The sequence below is a fragment of the Tiliqua scincoides genome, chromosome 4, assembly GCF_035046505.1.
Source record: "Tiliqua scincoides isolate rTilSci1 chromosome 4, rTilSci1.hap2, whole genome shotgun sequence".
Classification (NCBI taxonomy): Eukaryota; Metazoa; Chordata; class Lepidosauria; order Squamata; family Scincidae; genus Tiliqua; species Tiliqua scincoides.
The window spans coordinates 28,885,703-28,909,281 of record NC_089824.1 but is presented as its reverse complement, the minus strand read 5'-3'; the positions used below and the strand labels follow the sequence as shown (position 1 = coordinate 28,909,281).

Sequence of the window (23,579 nt, the reverse complement as noted above, 5' to 3'; positions counted from 1 at the left end):
TGAATATATTAAAGATGGAACTTGTATGAAAAAATGAAGGTTTGACAATAGCTCAAGAGACCTTTAAAAGACCTTGCATAAGAGATATTGAATTGTGTATTACCATTCAAACCAGAAATATTCCTCCTAAATGTGACATCAGAAATTAAAGACCAATATATGAAATACCTTACTGTACATATTGTTACAGCGGCAAGAATATTGTTTGCGCAAAAATGGAAATCTACAGTCGTTCCAAGTAGAGAAAATTTAATAGACAAAATTTATGAAACAGCAGAAATGGAAGTTTTAACAGAAAGAATGAAAGGGAGAAATTTAGGCAGAGTAAGAAAATATTGGAAGACTTTTTATGACTGGATAGATAATTTTAGTTAAACAATATTGAGTGTTTAGATAAATCCAAATTTTTATACTGACAAATATGATAGCTTTTGTATTGATGACTATTGTGTTTCTTTTAGTCGTCTGATTGCTTTTTTGGAATAATGCATGTTGTCATCTATGGCCAATACCTTCATGTGTAACCTGTGTAGTACCAGGCCCATAACTCATTTTCCTCACCTGTATCTGTAATAAACAAATAAAATACTAATTAAAAAAATTATTTTTTAAAAAATAAAAGACCTTGCATAAAGCAAGGCCGGCCTTTCCTTTGCTCCCATTGCTGCTCACAGACAGGAAACAGCAAGCAGTGGAAGAAGCCCTCAGCCCGCTTTCAAGCCCAGGACAAAAATCTTCCCCATATTACAGTGAATATGTAAGCCAAATTTCAGCAAATTAAATGTCCTTATTTTCATGGCATATGATTACAGGCATTTCCCCTGTATTCACAGGGATGCGTTACTAGCCTCATCATGGATACGGGAAACCACTTATATGGGGGAGTCCTATCACCAAGGCCTCCCACACCAGTTTTCTTCGTTTATGTTGTTTGTAGCCACATGAAGAAATTGTGTACTTCCTTTAACCAGATGTTATAAGCAGAAAGCTTATAGCAAGACAAGCAGACAAACAGCTAGATAGGATTCTCAGCAAACGCGCTTCCTGCTTCCTGTTAATTTTCACTGAGTTGTTCCCTCTAGCTGCAGGCTGCCTGCCTGTCTTGATATAAGCTTTCTGCAGATAACTGGATCCATAGATAAATCGGATCTGCAGATATCAGGGGACACCTCTATATCATGACTTTTTCCTCCATTAGTTGTGAGAAACAACTCTAATTATTCAGGCACGATTACACTCAAATGTTAGTGTCCAAGCACAAGACAGATAGCCAGCTGGCACACATCCAGTAAGAATGGTACTAGGGTATTTGTGTCCTGGACTATTGTGCCCTGGTAAAATATGTTGTGGTAATTGGTCTCCCTGGACGTTTATGTCTGGTCCTTTGCAACCCACTCTAACTGGGCAACAAACCCCTTGCTATACATCTTAAGTCGCCTGTCCCAGCCCTAACTCTATCTTTGCATTTAAAGTACATCTAACATCAGGACACAGTTGTCAGGGACACAATGGTTCTGTCACTATTTTATCCCAGTGATTCTAGTTCAAAGCTTATGCTACAGACAATAACCAATACTGTTGTCTCAATTAGGAACAATAAACATATTGCCCCATTTTAAAAATAAGAAAGCCACCTACATGTAATATTTCACAGTTGGGTACACTCATTCATCTAAGGGCGCAATCCTAACCCCATAGTGCTTTCCAGCACTGGCATAGTGGTGTCAATGGGACATGCGCTGAATCCTGCAGTTGGGTGTCACTCACGGAGGACTCTTCAAAGTAAGGGAATGTTTGATCCTTTACCTCGGAGCTGCACTGCCCTTATGTCAGTGCTGGAAAGTACTGTCATAAGGGGTTAGGATTGCACCGAGTGAGCTTCAAAATAATGCTGAGACATCTGTGTGAGAGACACTGGCACCTTGTTTTCCCCCTTTCCCCATCAATTTGAGTTGCAGTAAAATGAGGAGAGGTTGCTCTCAACTAAGTGCACTGACATGTGAAATAATATTTTTTCTCTTTCCTTGGCAGCACGTATGTGTGTATCTACATACATGTGCACAAATTCCCACATATTACATATATTCAACACATATGTTGAATATGGTGCACTGAGGTAAGTTAAACAGTAGTGTAAAAGGATATGAATTTGAAAGAATCAAGAGAAGTTGGAAGAATTTGTTAAGCCTAGGCCAAGAAGAGTTTTATACACTGTTAATGCTTGCTTCAAAGAAGAGGCAATTGCGTTATGAACATCTAAATTTCTTCTGCCTTCAGAGCTGGAGAATTCCTCGTGTTCCCCCCCCCCCCAATGCCAAATCACAATCATCCTCCCCTTTTGCCAAACCTTACCATGTTTTGGGCAGTCCAGTTGTGATATGCAGGGAGACCTGATCTCATTAAGAATGCCAGGGAGAAAAGCCACATTGCCTTTTGGGAATTTGTTTGTTTGTTTTTCGACGTGTTCTCTGCTGATGCAGAGAGCTAAAGCCATAGCCTTAAAATTTGTTTGCCTTATTTTCCAAAATGTGAATTTTCCCATTCAGTGTGCACAGGGAGAAACTTGTACATCTCTTTTAAAAAAAAAATCCATCATTGTCTTTCTGACAGACCTAACTCAATTTAAAGCACAATTCCATCTTGCGCTGGATCAGGCAGGCCAAGAAGCTTGCGCTGTATCCAGAGCAAGATAGGTGCCCAAAGTGGTTCAGTCAGAGGTAAGGGGAAACTCTTACCGGGTAAGCCACTGTAGCCCCAATGGGTCTCCTAGGACTTGCGCCACCTGTGGAGGTGGCATAAGTCAGAGAAGAGTAGAGCGGCTTGCATCCGCTCTGAACTGCTTGGGAACAGGGGCTAGAATCTGGCATATCTGCCAGGTCCCAGCCTGTCTCCCGCTCCCCACCCGCCTGCCCCAGGACCGCCCTTCATCCACCCTCCCCCCAGCCCAGAACATGTCCCTCTCACCACCTTTCCGCCCACCCCAGAGCCTTGCATCGGTCAAGCTCGGCAAGGCTCCCTGTCAGAGTTGGCGCAGAGGCTGGATTCAGGCTGGAGGCATCCTTGCACCGGCCCAGCTGACTCTAGAGGAGGCGCAAGCATGTTTTACAGCACGTTTGTGACCCTCCTGGGCCAGCACAAGGGACTTCTGCTGGCCCAAGGGTGACCTATGATTGTGCCCTTACTGTCCAGTGCTATCTTCATGTGCTGAAAGAACAAGTGCAAAACCTCTTACTCCCACTGCACGCTTGCGTGGAGTACACCACTATTCAAACATCCGATCACACACTTCCCCCCCCCCCCCTAGAAAATGGGGAGGAAGGTCATGGAAACTGGGATGTATGATCATGCAACAACATGGAGTGCCAAGGTCATAAATTACATTATTTTTGTAGTAGTGAGTGTGTTGGGGGGGAGTGGTTATTTTTCCATAACAATATTATAGTGCCAGCCTGATAAGTTATATGAAAGAGGTAACTGGATGTTCACTATTTTGCTGAGAGGGAAGAATACACATGCAATCTTTGCTAATTTATTGGTCAGTTTCATTTTCAAAAGTACAGGTGGAATTCATTACAATGTTCTCTAAAAAGCATTTATCACATATTTCTGCAGTCTCAATGTAGTGTCTATAATTTCCTTAGTCATAAACACTCTTAATTATCATGCCATGCCAAGTAAAGCAAAACTTTAAACATAAAATACAAATGTTCCCTCTCTGAATTGATCTGCATGGTGTTACCTGTGTGAGGAATGTTCTCTTTGTGAGTCAAACCTTTACACTTGAACATTGGTCAACAACTGACATTAAAACAAAAAGGAACAACAATTTAAAATAAGTTCTGAATGGGCCCATCAATTAAACTGAGGAGCATTATGGTCAGGAAGGTAAAATCTGTTTCAAAATGTCAATAATCATACTAAAACTTTCCTTACAAAATGTACTATTTTCATTGTCTGAAGAAGCCAGGATGTTCCTAGTTCACTAGACCTATGTATGAAAACAGCTTGCTAACCATTACAAGAACTAATGAAAAATTACTATTTAATTGCAAAAGATTAAAAAAAAGAAAAACACTAACAACCCTGTATCTTCCATGTTGATATTATAAGCACCAGCAACAGCATAATTAAAACAGAATTTCAACTTTATATTAATGAAGCAATGTGCTAATTAAAATCAACACCGACTAAACTTTCTATTTACACTTGTTCAGATAGCCCAAGAGGCAAGGAACTCTGCTTCAGAGGCATATGTGAATGCTTGAGCTTCTGTCATCCAGGTGCCATTTCTGACAGAACACATGTGCCTTGAACAGTTGGCAGTGAATGAAAAAGATGACTGCTGATGCACATGCACAAAGGAGCCAGGATGAGACTGAAATAAAAATAAAATGGAAGGTTCCTTCCAAGCAGAGAAGCTAACTTGTGATACTGTGTTTTGAGCATAGATGTGCTGCAATTACAAATTATTAAAGCATGTTTGTTTGGAGGTATTTTCTTCTGATATGTCTTGATTTGGAGGCTTTGATTCATAGATTTTGGTCAAGGCTGACTTCAAACATAAGCTCTCTTTATATTCTATTCACTGGAAAATATGGCAGTATATACATTACTAGAAGGTATCCTTCTCCTTATCCCCTATTGCTCATTACATTGTAATTTGACCAAACCTTCAAATATTTGGCTTAATCCTCCCTACTCTGCCTTTTATCATATTATTTATAGCCTGATAAAAGAACTAGTTTTTGCTTCTATTTATTTTCTCAGTTGAGATCCTAGCATTCTTTCCTAATAGAACTGAATAGATGGTCTTTGCAAACTGTTTGGTTAAAAAAAACAAAACAACTCACTAGTCTTCTCCTATTCAGCATCCTCACGACTTTTTGATCTCTTGGCACATGGGTGCTCTTCATGTTTTCCATTGAATACCAATGGGCATACACTAGTCAAAATTAAGCATACTTAAACCCAATTATTTTGAACAGGAGATATTTAAGTAAATGCTTTATTCTCTCACTAAAATCGTATATAAAAATGCTTAACTCTGGTTGTATCATATACAATGGGGCACAAGATAACCCTGGTTGCATTGTCATGGATATGGCTGTCTTCCTTCTATATTCACATGTAATTCACAGTTTCGAATAGTACAGCTACCCTGTGCTTCGCTGCTGCATCCGCACAATTGCTTTGCACCAGCTTATAACCACTTTGAACCACAGAACTCTGGTTCTGCCAAGGTTAAACACATTTCATTCCCACTTTAATGTGATAGTTCAGTCTGTGCTTATGTCTTTCCCACAGCAAATAATGGGACATTGTAAGTATTAATAATGCAAGTGTATCCACTGACACCATGGGCAATGTAATGTAATTCTGTTCCATCTTATTTAGTTTTGCTTTGTATAATATTTATTTTCATTTGTTGGGGTCCTTTGAAAACTAATCTAATCCAGAAGTGACTCCAATGACATCAGAGTCAATCCACCAACCCAATAATGATAAGAAATGCAGCAAATTGTCTTCTGGAATATTTTCAGCCTGAGAAACAAGCTATGAAGAAGGTCAACATCAGTCAAAAACTGCAGAATTCCTTGTTATGTTCTGTAAGTTTGGCTGAAATATTACCATTGGTATTATTAGCTTCTGAACGAAAGGAAGTAGTCCAAGCTATGTCTACTGCAGTGAAGAGATTATTTGTTCATGATTTGAGTTGGTCAAGGCAACACTTCTCCATCAATGAACTTCAAAACAGACATCCGCTAGTTTTCATCTTGAGCCAAATCAAGGTCAACTTCTTCAGATAGCTTGAGATAAAAGAAAGCATAACAGGCCAACAGAAATACCAATATAGCTGCAAGGACAAGGCTGACTTCCTGTAGCAATGACACAATTTTGGGGGGGAAAAGGTTAGATATGTCATCTCAGATTAATAAAGGACAAAAAATCATTTTCATTAATAAACATCCATACTTTTATCTAGAGATATTTAGTAGATAATGCTATTCTCTCAAACACAGTCTGATTATCATCATCGTGTATGTATTCACTCTCTACATAACAGAAAGCAATACACCAGGCCTCACTGCTCAAATTATGGGGGGAAAGGTAAGAGGACTACAAAAACTGGAGCTGACCTAATAAAAATATTTAAACTGAAGGCTGGTTCAGGCAGTGTGGGTTTCATTTACTATGTGAGCAGTCCCAACCTTTCCCGTGGAAAAAAGCAATGTGTGAACGTTAAGTGAATGCATAAAGGGGGAAGCAGGCCCATGTACATCAGTGTTTCACCTGACATTACCATACTTGCTGGCAGTGCTCTCTGACATTTACAAATTCAGGGTAACATCTGAAATATTTTGACATTTGAAAGAGGAGCTTCCTCCATACTACAACATGACTGAAATTTCCCTGTATTCAAAAAGCAGTTTAAAAAGTAGTTTTGCAATACTACATTTCACATTAAAAAAAAAAAAAAGATCTACTGGGTTCATGGAATTTGTCAGGTGGAATGAGCTGAGCTGCTCTCAGATTATAGTCCATGTCTCCAATTAACTGTTGGAAGAACCTGGAGAAGGTAGTGCAGTATGCTTTGCCCCAGTTTCTTTACAGGGATACCACTTCCAGCTCCCTTAAAAAAAATTTATTTTAAAGGTAAAAGTAATTGCTCCATGTCATTTTTTAAAATGCTGGATGTCTATGACTTTACATCTGTGGTCACTAAACTCGCAACCAATGTGCATGTGAAAAGCAGCCCCCACTCAGACCCGCTCTTACTGTTCCACTGTGCTGTTTGGAAAAAGCCCACCTGAGCCCACCATAATGTGAAACTCTAGGTAGTCGCATCTGTAGCCCACTGCCCCAGCAGGCTCTGCACCTGCATTTCTGGGCAGACGTGACTGCCTAGAGTGTCATGTTACAGACTTGGGTGGGTCATGGTTTGGCAAATGCCGCTTTACATGAACAAGCCTGACCCTGAGATCGAATGAAGGGCAGGAATCTACCAATGCTGTAAAATCTTTAGGGGGAGGGCACTTGCAGTCAGACAATCTATTGTCTTATGTGACTCTGAAAGACACATATAGGAGAGTCTTCTCAGCGGCAGCCGCTTTCAAGTTGGCCGGTGCAAGGATATTCGAATCCAGCCTCCTTGATATCTGACATGGGTAAGGTTGTGCTAGCTGATGGCGACCAGCGTGAGGGGTGGCTGCTGGGAAGAGTGGAATGGGATGTTTTGGGGTGGGGGAGGAGGGATGGTGGGCAGACTGGGTCCAGGAGGGGTGAGACAAGCCTCCAGCACTTAGGTTGGATCCTAAGCCCCCTCCCAAGCAGCCTGGAGCTACACCAACCTGCTTGGATCTGCACGAGCGACTGAGCTGGTGCAGATCTAAGTAGCCCCATTGTGGTGGCTGGAACATTACTTAGGTAAGGAGACATAAGTCCCTTTACTCCCGAGTTTCGCTTCGTCCACTTCCAACTCAGCTGGCCTGCCTATTTCAGTGCAGGTTAGATTAGACTGTCCGGCTCTTTTTCATATATAATTTTAAAATTTGTTTTATTGCTGTTGATTTTATTGGTTATTCTATTTCAAATTATGTTGCAAGCCATTTCGGATCCCTCTGAGGAGGAGGTGGGATATAAAAATTTCCTCTCTCTCATCTACAAACATGCACATCTTGTGTAACATGCAACTATTTTATTCCTTCAAAATGGTTTGATGGTTTTCCCATTTTTCACAACTCCATGTTTTCTGCACTCACAATTATGCCAGTTCTCTTGATCCACAGACAGCAAACAGTGCCATTCCAAGCCCTTGAAAGAGTTAAATAACTTTGTCACTTCCATTTTTAAAAAATCAGCTCCCCAACCTGATCAGCTCCCACAGAACAGACTTCATTTGCATTTACATGAATGCATTTTATATGCTATCAGTATTTTAGATCCATAATTTAGTATACGCCACCTAATACATTTTCAAATATTACGGCTTATTTTACCTCACATCTCTCTGTGGATCATTATTCTGAAGATAGTGCCAATTTCTTTTTTCATACAAATAATTTGGCTCATTAAAGATTTTTTTTAAAGTATGTAAATTGTTGGTATACTTTTCCTCAGAATCCTAACCAGCAATTATAAGGAACACAAGAATAATATTATAAGCCATGCCTTCTTCTTTTGATTATGTTATAGACTTCTGTATATTCAAAAAAACAGCAACAACATAAGACAGGATTCACTTATTTTCTTGTGTCTACCACTGTGCTCCCAGATCCACCAGGCACCCGCTCCTCATCTTAAGAAGAAGCAATAAGTGACACACAACTGCAGGCTCCAGTTGCTTTGGAGTGGACAACAAAATCCTACAGCACAGCATTTGATACCCACAGCCCAATCCTATGCCAGTTAGTGCTGGCAGAACAGGCATGCATGCTGTCACAAATGTGCCATAAGGCACATTGCAGCAGCACGGAAGCCTACAGTGCCACTGGCAAGACCTGTGCCAACCTGCTGCCATCACTCAGAGGCATGTGCCCACTGAAGCAGATAAGCTCTCTGTTGGGTGCCAGGGGGATTACTGGTAGGATTTGGGCTGACACAGCGAGCACAGGCTGTCGCATCCCTAAATTGGCTTTGGAAAGTTGGTTAGGATTGGGTTGAAAAACATTTCTTATCACAAGAGGGGGTGCAACAGTCCGAACTGCATTGTCACGGTGACTATGGAAACTAGTATCAGCTGCGTTCATGATTGGCTAGTTCATATCTGTCCAGGCAAGCTGGGAATACAACAAAAGTTGCACAGAGATATAGAGAATATAGAGACATAGAATATCTCCATAGCATTCTTCAACGTAATGGTATGGGGAGGTTAAAACGAAAAATGAATGATCGTTATAATTAGCTTGCTCACACTAACTCTGGATGAATAATAGAAAATCACTTCAAAGCAACCTTCAGCGGCGGTTTTAACAGGAAAAATCTAAACGTACTGAGAATTTTTAATATAGGTAGAAGGGCGGATTAATTATGCTGCCTAGCACCTTCTTCAACTACAGAGTCAAAAATGTCTGATATTTATTGCCCACAAGTTACTATGTTGACATTATCAACATAGATAAAAATCACTCATAGGGGAAATTAACAAAGTATTAAATGACGACTAAACAAAACTTTGTTACTTTCAATTCAGCATAAAAATGACAAGCAATCAAAATTTGACAGTATAGACTAATTAGCATGCCAGTTGTAATATCAAAAGTGCCACAATGGGATTGGTTTGGAAGAGTTTAATGCCCATTTTGGAGGGAAGTGAAGATTTGTGCACTTTGAGATAGCAAACTTAGTAAACTTTTTGTGCAAACTATATCCCTGAGGGAAAACTCAGTCTATTTTCCCGGATAATAATGAACAAGGTAAGTAATAATCAGAACATTTTTAAGAATGCTCAAATTACGTGAATGTTTCTGAGATGATATGAAAGCATCATTCTTAGCTTAATAGATATTTCATGTCCTATTATCCAGAAACTTCATTAGGTACACTTCATGCCTTCTTTGTGTTTTGTCTCACTTCTTCACCTGTCCAGCTCTTAACAGCCCAATCCTAAGCTTCCCAGCGCTTGCTACAACAGCGGCACCAAAATGGCTACAGCTCCATCCAGCAGCCACTGGGAAGCAGTGGACTAACCCCCTTCCCCTCGGGAAACCCCAAGCCCCACAACGGGGCTTCTCAAGTCTGTACTGGCTATTTTGCTGGGGCACACTTGAGAGACTCCATGCTGGGCTGGAAGGCCTGACACAGAGTTCTGGATCCGGCAGAGCAGAGATCCATCAGTAATGCCCCCCTCCAGCCCCAGTTCTATAATTGTAAACAATGGCTATTATGGCAGACTATGGCTCATATAATAGAAAGTTATATAACATGAAACGGGAGGAAGGGGGAGGAGATGGAGTCTGTATACCTAAGGCTAGCTCATTCAAAACCAAACCTTGTGCTCAAGGCCTCAAAAAGACAGCTTTCTATAGGAGAACATTCACACATATAACTGCAAGTCAACAACTGTAAGCAAATGCTCGGAATTATGCAAGGCACATTAATGTGTGAACCAGCCCTAAACATTAGACCACAGAACCAGAACAGTGAAATATAAATCCTCTTTTGAAATTTTTATTAATTTGTTTATTTCATACACTTTGAATATGAAAAGTGCTCCATCTTGTTCACTAACCACAATTCAGTCAATTAAGTGATGTTTTGTTATTTCCATATTACAGACAAGCAACTGAGGCTGGGATCTTATTATATCTTGTTGTCTCCAGTTTAAGCCAGGTCCAGGTCCATTCTACAATGAACTAGCTCCCAAGGAAAAAGGTAAATTTACTCCAAATGGGGAGGAAAAAACCATACAATTCAGTCAGTTAATAATCTACCTTTTAACAAACCACAAAAAAGGCAATCTACTTTTTCTCATTAAAACCTGACACACAGCACTAACTGAGGAGATTATGTTGTGAAAACAGACCGCATTGCATGGCAATGCTTGATCGAGATCAGCTATCAGGGAGTGAAAAGAAACCACTGTTTCATGATTATAATAGCAAATTCTGGAAGACAACCAAATACATCATCTGGCAGCTCAACAGCTGTTACAGCTTGGTAGTAATACCTTGCCATTTGCTATAAGCTATAACTTGGAAAAAAATTGATTTCTTGTCTGCCAGAAACAAGAAAATGTTCTTCTTTGAACATTACTGAAATTCCCTTCATAAAGAAACAGCTCATTTTTTTGAATCTTTTCCTGATCTGCATCTCTCTCTCTCTCTGCCTGCATGGGTTTCTAACCTGATTTTATGTTAATTTATTTTGAAACAAAAATAAATTGAGGGGAATATATTGGATGCAATTTAAACCAGCTACATATGTTTAGCCAAATTCGACAACAGGGTCATGAGGGTCATGAGGGGAAGAAGAATACAGTATATTGCATACATCCTTCATATTAATATTTGTTACCTTTACTTGTTAAATCATAATTATATCTTCCCTATTCTTTAAAAACAGGAAGTTTCAAAATCATTGATAGGGAAGGCAATAATTTTCCATGCTGGAGAGAAAAATGAAAACTATAGCCTGGATGTATGCTATATATATTAATGACAATATATATATATATATATATATATATATATATATATATATATATATATATATATATAACTACTAAGACTTAACAGTTACACCTATTTTTTAAAATACCATCATGATTATCAATGGTACGTAAAAATCCTTAATTCATTCACTGCATGTCTAGGACTCACAGTACTTCATAGGCAGCAGTAAAACAATCATGCATCTTTAGTCCTTTGAATCTTTAGCCCTTTGCAGTCAAATCCTATGCATGCAAATGTGCGAGTAAATTTCATGGAGTTAAATGGACTAATTCCCAAGTAAAGGTTCCTTGGTATTACAGCCTTATAGCTTCATTTATTCTAGTTTGATTGTGGGTTAAAGCAAAAGAAATCCGTCATGAATATTTTAGATTCTGGCATTCCACTTAGGGTTTCGAACTGTCATAAACAATCTCTCTCAAAGATCAATATTCACACAGGACATCTATGGGGAAAAGAAACTCAACCTTTATAGGATGCTGGCGTAAGCTATCACATAGATATACCTTGATGCCTGGTGCGGTTTTCTTGGCCTCTGCTTTTAATCTTGTAGCTTTTAACATTGGCCTGGTTTTCTTGTAATCTTGTTTTCCTGTTGCGGAGGGAGAGGGTAAAAAGAACTGTTACTGCAAATGTAACACAGTAAACGAGGGACAATTATTTTAAGATCTGCAGCATATTCAAATTTTTCCTTACAAAGCACAAAAAGCAACTGCAGTCTTTAATGACTACAAAGAGCAAGTGAGCATACTGGAGCTGGCTGCAGAGTGAAAAACTCTGAAACCTTTGCTGTAATAGGGAATATATGGCAGTATAATATGAACAGTTTATTATTTTGTGCTTGGGATGGTTTCATTATTGATAAGTGATTAGTCTAAACCAATGTTGCTCAGACTGTGGACTGGGACCTATCAGGTGGGTTGTGAGACAATTTCATTTTTTTTATATAATATATTTTATTTATTTATTACAGATACAGGAAAGGAAATAGGTTTAACTTTGGGTGGGTACAACACAGGTTACACATAAGGTTTGGCCCCAGATTCCAACATACATCATTCAGTACAATTTCAGATGGGCCATGTAGCACCTACCTCAGCCACCACTGAAAATACAGAGCTGAAAATACAAGGTACAGAGCTGCAGATTGGTCTCCCAGTGGGAGAGAGGCATGGTGCTTTGCCCTGGAAAGATGGGATGCTGGAAAGGGAAGAGGGCTGTGTGATTGGAGAAGAATCTAAGCCTGCACTCTGCTTTGAATTCTGGGCTGGAATGCTTGAATTCCAAGCTATGCAAAATAACAGCACCAGTGTGCTGTGTAAAGGGCTGATTGCAGCTTAGGCTTGAAGTTTAAATTGATTATGTTACCTCCAACCATGATATCACTTTCAGATTAATGACATCACTTTTGGTGGGTCCTGACAAGTTCTGACACTTTTGGTGGGTCCCATTCTAAAAAGTGGGTCCCGGTGCTAAAATGTTTGAGAACCACTGGTCTAAATCATTCTGGCAATAGCACACCATGTAGCCATGCTGTATTAAATGCAGAAAATTTTAAAAAGAAAACCCTGCAATGAAAAAGTTAAAATTAATTGACAACAAGTACACAACCACAAAGACTGGGGTTAATCAATACAACTCCTCTTTTTCAAGATAATTCTTGTGGGTTTGTAAGTTACCATTCTGTTTGTATATTGTAAGATTATTAGCTCTGCATTCAAACTCAATTCTAGAAAAAGTAAGATAGGCTTCCTGCCTAGTAAGCATAGGTTTGAACCATGTTGTTTTAACACTATCCATTTTTCATGCCTCCTGTCACCATATTATGGCAGCATGTCTGCCTGCCTATCAGTGTTAGCTTAGCGGTGTAAGCTATAGTCTTACAGTCTTTAAAGCTATGATCCTAAGCAAAAATATTCAGGGTTAGTGTTGCAACAAACCTTTCCAAGGTTCAAAGGTTGATACAAATGTCACCATGAAGAAGGGAGCAGAACAGGGGAAGGTCCCATGAGAAAGAAAACTTAAATTTCACAGTTCCCTGCATATGCTATACATATTTACAGCCAAAGTTTTCCAGATATCTTGCTGCTCCTCTGCCATTATTTTTCACTTGAAAGGACATGCTCACTGTGTGACCCACCCAGTTAGAGAACATGTAATGAACATCAACATGTAATGAACAATGGATTTCATGGTGCCACACAGTGAATTAGATTTGACTTTATAATGAAGTAACTGAGAGCATACAAAGTCTTCCTATTGCCTTCCGTTTGAATGGAGAAGAAAGGAGGGAACATATCCCCTTGACCAGGCCATTGAGATGCTGCTCTTTGGTTTTCATTGCCCTCCTGCATAGTATCACAAAACTTTCACCTCAATTCAACTCTAGCTGCATGCAATTATTGAGACAGAATATGGATGCATATTAGGATGCTGAAGTTATCAGTTCACACTTTGATACTTTCAATGATACGTGCATTTCAGTCCACATCAGAATTCTGGTCCACATCCACATTCTGACCAACAAAATTTACACATTGCTGAACTGGGGCAAGACAGCAATCAGCCTGGTTTATTTTTTTTATTTACTTACAGCACAATCCTATCTTGGACTGGAATAGGCAGGCCAGGAGGCCTGTATCCAGTGCAAGATAGGGGCCCACAGTGGCTCAGTCAGACGTAAGGGAAAACTCTTACCCTTACCCCCGGGTAAGCCAGTGCAACCTCAATGGGTCTCCTTGGACTTGCGCCACCTCCAGAGGCGGCATACGTCCGAGGAGAGTGGAGTGGCTTGCGGTTGCTCTGTGCTGCTCAGGAATGGGGGCTGGGATCTGGCATAACTGCCAGTTCCCAGCCCCACCTCCTACTTCCCACCCCTGGGAACCACCACCTGCCCCAGAATGCCTCCCTCCTGCCTCCTCCCCACCATCCCTAGAGTCTTGCATCAGCCGACACAAGGCTCCCTGTTGAGGTCAGCGTGGAGGCTGGATTCAGCTTCTGCAGGCTGGTGCACATCCCTACACCAGCCCAGCCGACTCTTGAGGAGGCACAAACATGCCTTACAGCACCTTTGCAACCCTCCTGGGCAACGGACTTGTGCTGGCCCAAGGCGCAGTTTGGATTGCACCCTTATTTAATTTTATCCTGCTTTTCACCGAAAGATCCCAAGCCAACAAACAAACAGGCAGTGATGCAGTACTCCGTTGGCAACCCAAGACCTTCCATCAATGGCTGGACCACCAAACGTGGCATAAGCCCAGCCAACCTTTGGCTGCACAGGGCTCATGCAACAGTTCTTGGAAGAAGCTTCTCGCTTGGCGTATGGCTCTGACTCCAATTGTTCTGCTTGGGCTGATCTCAGGCAAAGTCCCATCTTTCTGCTATTTATGTTTCTGTCTACCACTTGGGATGATGGAACAGATATCTGTACAAAAAGATTGCTGAAAGGTGGGAAAATGTTTGTGAAAATTGCCACTGTTTGGGCTCAACACCATTGAGGATTGAGGTAAAAACAATTCTAATGGCAGGAAGGAGGTTGCTTTGTATTTCGAGATTGCTTTGTATTTCGACAATCTGTCTTGTATAAATGATGTATCAAGCTTATTTTTATTTATGCTTGTTTTGCATAATTTATTCCCATCCTGCTACTCAAGGGTAAGGGTGAAAGGCAATGAAACCCTGATTACTGGAAATCCCTGCTTTTTTCTTTCCTCTCCCCAGTGCCTAAAGTTTGAGCAGGCATTGCCTACACACTTTCTTTGGGGGTGGGGGCTCTTATTCATACCACCTAGAAAACTGCACCCTTATCCTGCAAGGGTGATCCACAGGTGGGGACATTTTCACAGGGGATTATTTTACCGATTTTAAATAAACGCAAATTAGACATTTTCAACTTTAGAGGAAAAGATTCTGAGGATAACCTCTTGGAAACATTGATGGACTGAATCAAAGCACCACCCTCCCACTTGACGCGTGGCAAAAACAGTCCGATTTAGAGCTCAGATCACAACTGCAAACAACTATTTAACATGGGGGGATCGATCCATATAACCAGAATATCCCTGGACTGGGGCCTACTTCTTCTTTAAATGATAGCTATGATTTGTAGGATTCTAAATTCTGCCCTGAATATAACACTCTGCACTTGCAAAATGCATCAGGATACACTGCTATGTACCATTAGGAAATGGCTGCCAGTCAATTAATTGAAATAGCTACTACAAATCCCTGTACTTTCCCCTCTATATGTCTCACAATGTAAAATATGAGAGAAAGTGAGCCTAACAATATATGCACCCCACTCACTCCAGCCTATGGAGGAAGGTCCATGTTATAGGGCAGTGGTTTGCAGACATTTTTGACAGTGACCCTAAATTCAATTTTCTGGTCATCTTGTGACCCTTGGAGTTGGTCCACGTTAATAATAATTATTCAGGTAATAAATAAAACTTGCCACATTTTTTCAGCAGCCGCCATTTGGTGGGTGAGCTCAGGTTTAATCAGGGAAGAAGGATATACTCACTGAAGTCATTTTTTAAAAAGATCTCACTCCCTCTTTTTCACAACCCCCCTTACAGATCTGAGTTGGGGAGCAAAAGAAAAAAAAAAACAGGCAAATTTTAATTTTTCCCCCCTCAGGCTTGATCAGGGTAAAAGCTCTGCCTGCTGAAGTCATTTTAAAAAAAGGTCTCACTCCCTCTTTTTCATCCCCCCTCCCACAGTTGGGGAACAAAAGAAAAAAAAGACAAATTCTTTTTTTTTTTTTTTAGATTTGATCAGAGAGAAGGCTCTGCCTGCTGAAATCCCTCTCCCTTCCTCCCTCTCACTCTCATACACGCAAACACATGGTAGCAACCCCCCCTCCCCCCACAGAGGTAGCAACCCTGAGTCTGGGAACTAATAATAATAATAAAATTAATTTGGGTTGTGCTCACCCAGGTGCTCACACTTAAGGGGCCACTGGTGACTGGACAAAGCTGGTGACCCCAACTGAGTGTGTGTGTATGGAGGGGGGTGCTACTTGTATGGGCTCTTAGGGAAGGCCCCAGATTGTTATGCTGTTGCCTGTGTGGACGCTGACAGGCTGCTGGCTCTGAAAGGAAGGTTGCTGGCTTTCGGAGCAAGAGTTTGCCCCAGACCCCAACTGCTGGGGTTTGCAGGGCAGGCAGAAGCTCTCACAGAGGCCTCACACTGCTCACTGCTCCTGCCAACACACTCTACACTCCCTGGGAAGAGACTGGCTTCCCATGTTAGAGTTTGCCACATGTCCCCCTCTCCAACAAAACTCAGTTGCTCCAGCATCCCCGGACCGCACCAGGACCACAATGATCTCTGTCGTCCTCTGGCCCTTCCCTCCTCCCCTTTTGGTGCCTGCTCCTTAAAGTGGCAGAAAGTGTGAGCATGTTATGTAGAGGGAGGATGATGGAGATAACACTTTCTCAATCTCAGAGCAACAGAAAATACTAGAGGGGAAAGTGCCATTACAGAGGAGAACATGTTTAGTAAGGGGCCTGTCAATGGCTTCCTGCGTTGGGGTGGAGAAGACTCTGTGACCCTCCAGAAGGTCTTTGTGACCTTACATTGGGCTGCAACTCTGGGTCTAGAAACCACTGTCATAGGGGTTGGGAAAAGACATGTACAAGTGCACAAGCAAGAAGTACAGATCTGGAGGCAGTTCCGCATGCTCAAGTACATGGCTTGTTCCCACATAGGAATTACCAAAAAAAAGGAGTAATAGGTTTGCCTTCTCTGATTGTAACCTTTTGCCAAGTTCTTACAAAGGGTAGCTCAAATACAAGGCCAGCTTTCACACCTCTTTGGGCCAGCTACGTTTTGCCTCTAGTCTACTTGGCCCTTTCAGAGTGGGGTCAACAGCACTATTGCTGCACTGTCTATCTAACGGGGCTAGTTCAAAATTTCCTTTGGCTCCTGGCTTCCTTTTGGACTCCCCTGTCACACTGTCTCTAAGCCCTCAGTTGCTGCAGTCCCTTCACTTCCTTCAGCTCTTCTTCCTTATTGTCCAGACTTAAGTCTTTCTTTCTCCACTCCCTTTCCACCTTTCACATCAGGTTGTGCTTTACACTATGTCTCTCTTGGTCCCAGCCTTTGGCCCTTTCTGGTGGTAACCATCCCATGGTCTCTTCTCCCACTTTCCCCTCCTGTTTCTTCTTCTCTCTGTTCTGTTCACCCTCCTAAAATCTATTCTCTCCTTTCTCCCCGATGTCCCATTCTTGGGTCTCTCAGCTGTCTCCATTCTTTTTCTTTCTGCTCTCTCGTGTATCTCGCTTTCTCCACTGTCTGTGTTTTCTCACTCTTCTTTCCTCTGTTTAAAACACTCCCACTGCCACTTCACTCAAGATGAGCAACTCCAGTTGATGTGCTGTCATTGCTTTGGCTTCCAGGTCGCTTGGCAATGATGTCAGCACTGGGCTGACATGAAGCTGCAGTACCAGCCAAATTCCCATAATGGTGGTCCAGTTGGGCAGCCACATCGTCTGTAGTTACAAATTTGGACGTAAGTATAAACTGTAGACTTTCTTTTTAAATTTACCTCTTATTTTTGTTTTGTTTTTCAGGAATTCATGTCATCTAGATCTTCCCTTTTATATCAGTTAGATGTTAAAACCATCTCTAGCCCCAAGAATTCTAAAATTAGGCATTTTCCTTATTGATATAAGATGGATTCTCTGGGATTCTATACGATGCAACAGAAGTGGCAGATATTTTAATGTCTAAGACTTTGAGTAGTACTTTTCTCATAGGAACAGCCAAAGATGGTCACAGTGGAATAAGGGAATGAGAGCAAACATAGGTTGCTCCCCACAAATCGTTATGATATTACTGTGTGCTATGTAATAGTAAAGGTCCTGTCAGAATTTCCATTGTGAACTGACCAAGTTTATAAACTCATAAAAATTCACTCCAGAGTGAAACTTGGCTTCAAAATGTATCAGAGCTTGTAATACTGTTCGGAGCCAATTTCAACTAAAGACATACAGCTGTTAAAAAATTTACTTGTGAACAAACTGTAGACATTTATCCACTTGGGACTCTAAGCACAGATTTTGAAGACTTTAAGGAGAAGACAAGTGGAAAGTGTTTCACTTCAAGATCTCAGAAAATCTGAACTATCCAGTCATATCTGTGATGAGAAAAAAAGATAGGACAACCAAGATGCAATTTATATGCCAAATACCTACTATTTCCAGAGATGGGCCAGGATTGGACAGAGGATAATACAGCTTTGGAAAAGCACAGAAAATTATATAGGTATCCCATTTGCTTGGCATTTCCCCAGCATAATTCAGAGTTAATCCTTAGATCATCTGGATGCATAGAGGAAAAAGATGTAATCGATAAAAGAAAAAAATATAGAGTATGTGGTGAAGATGTTGAAAGGGGTTCCTCAGGGTTTTCTCTGTGTTTAGGATTGAGCAGTGGATTTCAAACTGGGCTCCAGCCTGAGAGCCCCGGGCAATTCTCCCCTAAGGGGCAGGGAGGAGGGGAAGGGAGAGACACGATGCCCAGCATCGTGCCTCTGATTGGGTACAGGGGCATGCTGCCACTCACCGCCACCTGCAGGAGCCTCCTGGGGGTCAGCCTCAGCAGAGCTACCCCCGCAGTGTAGAGCCCTCTAGAAGGCAATCGCAACCACTTCCTGTTTCTCGATCGCAAAACCAGAAGTGGTCGCGATCACCTTCTGGAGGGCTCTGCGCTGCATGGAGAGCCCTGCTGAGGCTGGTGCCAGGCTCTCCTGACCCCCGGGAGGCTCCTGCAGGCTGCAGGGAGTGGCCGCGTGCCCCTGCGCCCAGATCAGAGGTGCAATGCTGGGCATTGCCTTCCCTTTGCCCCCGCTGCCTGCAGCAAAGACTTAATGGCTCTCAAACTCTCCCTGAGAGTTTGAAAACCACTGGAATTGAGCTTAATTTGTGGAACACTGGGTCAGGGGACAGAGTCATATAACCAAAAATTGGATCAGGAAATATACCAATAGTCCAAATCTATTCACCTGGTGTGTCGGTGGAACACGTGTTCCACCAGCACACACTGTCACTAAAGCACCATTAAGCACTTTGTGACAGTGCTTCTAGCCATCACAATGGCCAGAGCCTTCCTGCTGGTACTGGTGGCTGCAAGGTAGTAAGCTAGTCACAGGGGCAGGAGAAGGAATGGAATGGGGAAAGTGCAGATCAGGCCTGGGAGGGGGCAGAATCCAGTGCCAGCTCATGCCATATCCTATGCCCCTTCCTGGGCTTGATCCACCTGCATGGATCAACTTGGACCAGTGATATCACTGGCACAAGTCCAAGTTGACTCATAGCAGCAAGTTGATCATAACAAATGTCCCCTTACCCCAAGGAGACCTCCAACAGCCAAAATTCTCCTGAGGGATACAAAGAAGCCCATACCACTGCATTACCATGTGGGAATTTAGTCAGGACTGAGCTGCAAGTCCCGTGTGTATTACAACAAGCTGTTTGGTGAAACAATCCATTTTATTTGTTTGTTTCATCATGGTCAGAGCCACGTATGGTCTACAGAGTGTAGACCATGGCCAGGTATTCCTCTTTCCTACCAAGCATATACCTACAAAGTCAAGCATCCTTACATTCTCAATTAATTAACAATTATGTGATTTGAAACAATTATGTGCTGCTGGTATAATTTTTGCAACCGTGCTCTCTCTATGAATTTAAATATGGATGAGAGTTGGTTGGGTTCTCAATGTAGACTGCGTACTTGAATGCACATCAGTGCATGTGCACGTATGATGAAGATCCCCTAGGTGGAATGAGGGAGCAATCCAAAGAGCGCCCTAGGCCAGTGCACATCCCCTGCTCTGGCTTCCCAGTGTCACAAAAGTGTCATAAAGCACTTCTGTGCCACCAGGTGAGTTGGGAGCCCAGTGCGGGAGACATGCACCAGCCTCTAGAGGCCAAATGTACTCCCAGCAGCACCAGTGAAGGGGAAGTATGTGCTGGCAGTGGGCCACCAGGTGGTAATCTGGTGAAGGCGAGGGGAGACATCGCGGGAGTGTTCTGGGGCAGGGAGGGCAGGTGGCAGGTGGGGTGGGTCTGGGTGGGGGTAGAGCCAGGATCTGGCACTTAGGTCATCCTAACCCCCATCCAGGTAGCCTGGCCTAGTGCCAGGCTGCTCAGTTCTGTGCCACCTAAAGCGGTGGCGCAGATCCAAGTAGCCCCATTCAGGCTGTTGCTGCATTATCTGGGGGAAGGGGAGTTGATTCCCCTTGAACCAGGTTGTGCCACAGCCAGCCCCAACTCTGCTGGATACAGGGCAGCCTGCCTCTCTGTTCCAATGCAGGACAGGATTGGGCTGTCAGTTTGGCTTTTCAAGCAAGAAATATTTATCTGATACAAGACTACTCTAACCATTCTAAAGAAGAACCATTTGCAGAAACAGGACTACTCTGCTTGTAGAATTTCAGTGTACAGGAAATTCCAACCTCTCAGGATCTGTTTCATTAATCCGATCTTGGCAAAAGTTAACACTGACAATATTTGCAGACTGAAATAAAAGTTGATATTAACAACTGAAACTACCTTTATTGCAAACAATCTATTTTAATAATGACTCTACAGCTGGTAAGTCTCCAAAACAAAGCATCTGTGATTAATTTACCATTCTCCTTGCTAAATGCTATAGCCAGAAGTGAAAGTACATACCAGAGAATACAAGTCTGAATCAACTGTGTGTAAAAATTTACAAAGGACATCTGTTAAATTATTGGTAATGAAAACCACATTTTACTATTACTATTGGACTTAAAAAGAACCCTCTTCAAACAGCTGAACTTACTTAAAAAAATTCCAAGTTAACCACCTGTACTGCAAAACTGCCATATACACCAAAAGGTTTGCCACCTAACAGCCCAATCCTGTACTCGGCGGCATGGCTCAGTGCCATCAAGCACTGTTGCAAACGTGCCGTAAGGCACATTTGCCAGCCTCATCCCCGGGCTCCCGCTGGTGCTAGCCCAGCTTCCATTGTTCAGCAGTCTCCCGAACTGCCGAGCAGCAGCACGGCAAGCAGGGCCGGGGAGGGGGTGGAGGCTTTCCAGGGAGGGGGAGGCTGGTGGGGGGTGGAGAGAGGGCAGGGAGGAGGCGTGATGGGAAAGTGTGACGCGGGGAGGGGGGCGGTCTGGAGGCGTGCCTGGGGGAGGGATGGGTCTGCAGAGCTGAGCTCCACAGGATCCAAGGCACTTGTGATGGGCTGTGCGCCCTACACGAATGCCTTTACCTTACCGCCGACCTTTTGGTCGGTGGTAAAGTGAGTAACCCCATTGCGGGGCTGCTTAACTTACTTGGGGGAAGGGGACTTTTGTCCCCTTCTCCCAAGGCGCCTCCCGCGGTAGCCCGGGAGGTGCAAGATCTGGCGGCAGCCCTTCTTGGTGCCGCTGAGCCTGGGCGCCCCGGGCAGCTCAGGATTGGGCTGTAAAATGTTTAGTTTATACAAGCAACACAAAGCAAACTTCTTTGACAGTTGTTCAACCAATATATTTCACTAGACGAAATGTGAATAGTCAGTCTGCAACTTACCGTATTTTTCGCTCCATAAGACGCACTTTTTCCACCCCAAAAAGTGGGGGGGAAAGTGTGTGCGTCTTATGGAGCGAATACTAAAAAAAAAAAAAAACCTCCGCCCTGGCCCTGGCCCCGCCCCCTGCCCACTTGCTCTGCTCTGTTCTGCTTCCCCGGGCAGTCAGAGGCTGAGCTGGCTGGGGGGCTCCTGCCTTCCCTCCGTGCTGGTGCGGACTGTGGCAACACTGGAGGGCACCCAGGCCTGCGTGTCTACTCAGAAGTAAGTCTCAGAATCAGTGGGGCTCACTCCCAGGAAAGCGTGGGTGGGGTGGCAGTCTCGTTGCCCAATCCTGTGCATGCCTACTCTGAAGTAAGTCCCATTAGAGTCAGGGGGCTTACTCCCAGGAAAGCCTCTTTCTCCCCCCCCCAAGCCTGGAGCATCACAGCCTCTCTCTTCTGCCCCCCAAACCTGGAGCATCACAGACTCTCTCTCCCCCCCCCAAAGCCTGGAGCATCACAGCTTCTCTCTCCCCCCCAAGCCTGGAGCATCACAGCCTCTCTCTCCCCCCCCAAAGCCTGGAGCATCACAGCCTCTCTCTCTCTCCCCCCCAAGCCTGGAGCATCACAATCTCTCTCTCCCCCCCCCCAAGCCTGGAGCATCACAGCCTCTCTCTCTCCCCCCCAAGCCTGGAGCATCACAGCTTCTCTCTTCTCCCCCCCCCCCAAGCCTGGAACATCACAGCTTCTCTCTTCCCCTCCAAGCCTGGAGCATCACAGACTCTTGCTCCCCCCCCAAGCCTAGAGCATCACAGCTTCTCTCTTCCCCCCCCCCCAAGCCTGGAGCATCACAGCTTCTCTCTTCCCCCCCAAGCCTGGAGCATCACAGACTCTTGCTTCCCCCCCCAAGCCTAGAACATCACAGACTCTTCCCCCCCCAAGCCTGGAGCATCACAGCTTCTCTCTTCCCCCCCCCAAGCCTGGAGCATCACAGCCTCTCCTTCCCCCCACCCCAAGCCTGGAGCATCACAACGTCTCTGCAACACAAACACTTTCCCCCCTCTCTCTCACACACAGGCTGCCCTCTTCTCTTACACACACAGATGCTCTGCCCCCCCCCCACACACACACTCACACAGCAGGGGAAGGGCGCTTTCACTCACCTCATCCAGCATCTGAATGTAAGCCCCCCCCCCATCACAAAGAAAAAACTGTCTCCTTGGTCAGAATGCCAGTGTTTGCTTATTGCACAAGCCCCAGGTATCACCATAAATCCAGAGGTTTGTTGTGTCTTGAGAATTCAAGTTGTGGTTGGACTTTGCACTTGTTCATTTGTATTGGAATCACGGAAGAACTGTCGAGGAGGTAGATGTGGTGTCAGCAGTGGCCCCTTTAAGGGTAAGGCCTGGGCATCCAGCAGAGTGTGCTATACAGCTGCAGCCACTGGAAGGCAATAGGGCCCTCAGGGATATAAGGAGTACCTGAGGCAGAAAGGGTTTGTGGGTTTTGAAGGAGTGCAGGTTGGAGGTAGGAGAGGAGACTGACTGGGTTTATTGAATTTGGAATCTGACTGTGGATTGTGACTGGACTTGGATACCCTGATGGATTTGACTAACCTACCTGGAACCTGACCTTGGACTGTAATTTGGCTTATTGGCTCTGGACTCTGATTTGGCAACTCTGATTGATGGGACTGATTTACTTGGCATCTGTGGACTGGAACTGGACTCACTTTTGCTTGCTGCACTGGTGAGTTGCACAAGGGGGACTGATCAGCCTTAAGCGGGCACGAGGCCCAGTGGATTGGAATTTGGCAGAACATCATTGTAGCAGAAAGATAATGTGATCCCCTATTTGTGTACACCTGCTTTTGTGA

The 23,579-nt window shown here is 43.4% G+C and overlaps 1 protein-coding gene across 3 annotated transcripts in view; it reads right to left on the bottom strand.

Annotated features, from left to right (window-relative positions):
- Positions 1 to 460: 460 nt before the first annotated feature.
- The window catches only part of TRIQK (triple QxxK/R motif containing), a 59,501-nt gene continuing 36,382 nt past the window's right edge, over positions 461 to 23,579 (bottom strand). For 2 of the 3 annotated variants that reach the window (XM_066625553.1, XM_066625552.1), the window contains exons 3-4: positions 11,675 to 11,760; positions 3,489 to 5,876 (exon numbers count right to left, since the gene is read on the bottom strand). In XM_066625553.1, coding sequence (XP_066481650.1) covers positions 5,763 to 5,876; positions 11,675 to 11,760 — 200 coding nt within the window. In that variant the 3' untranslated portion in view covers positions 3,489 to 5,762. Of the gene's footprint in view, positions 568 to 3,488; positions 5,877 to 11,674; positions 11,761 to 23,579 lie in introns of those variants that run through there. The other variant, XR_010794369.1, reaches the window with a different exon arrangement.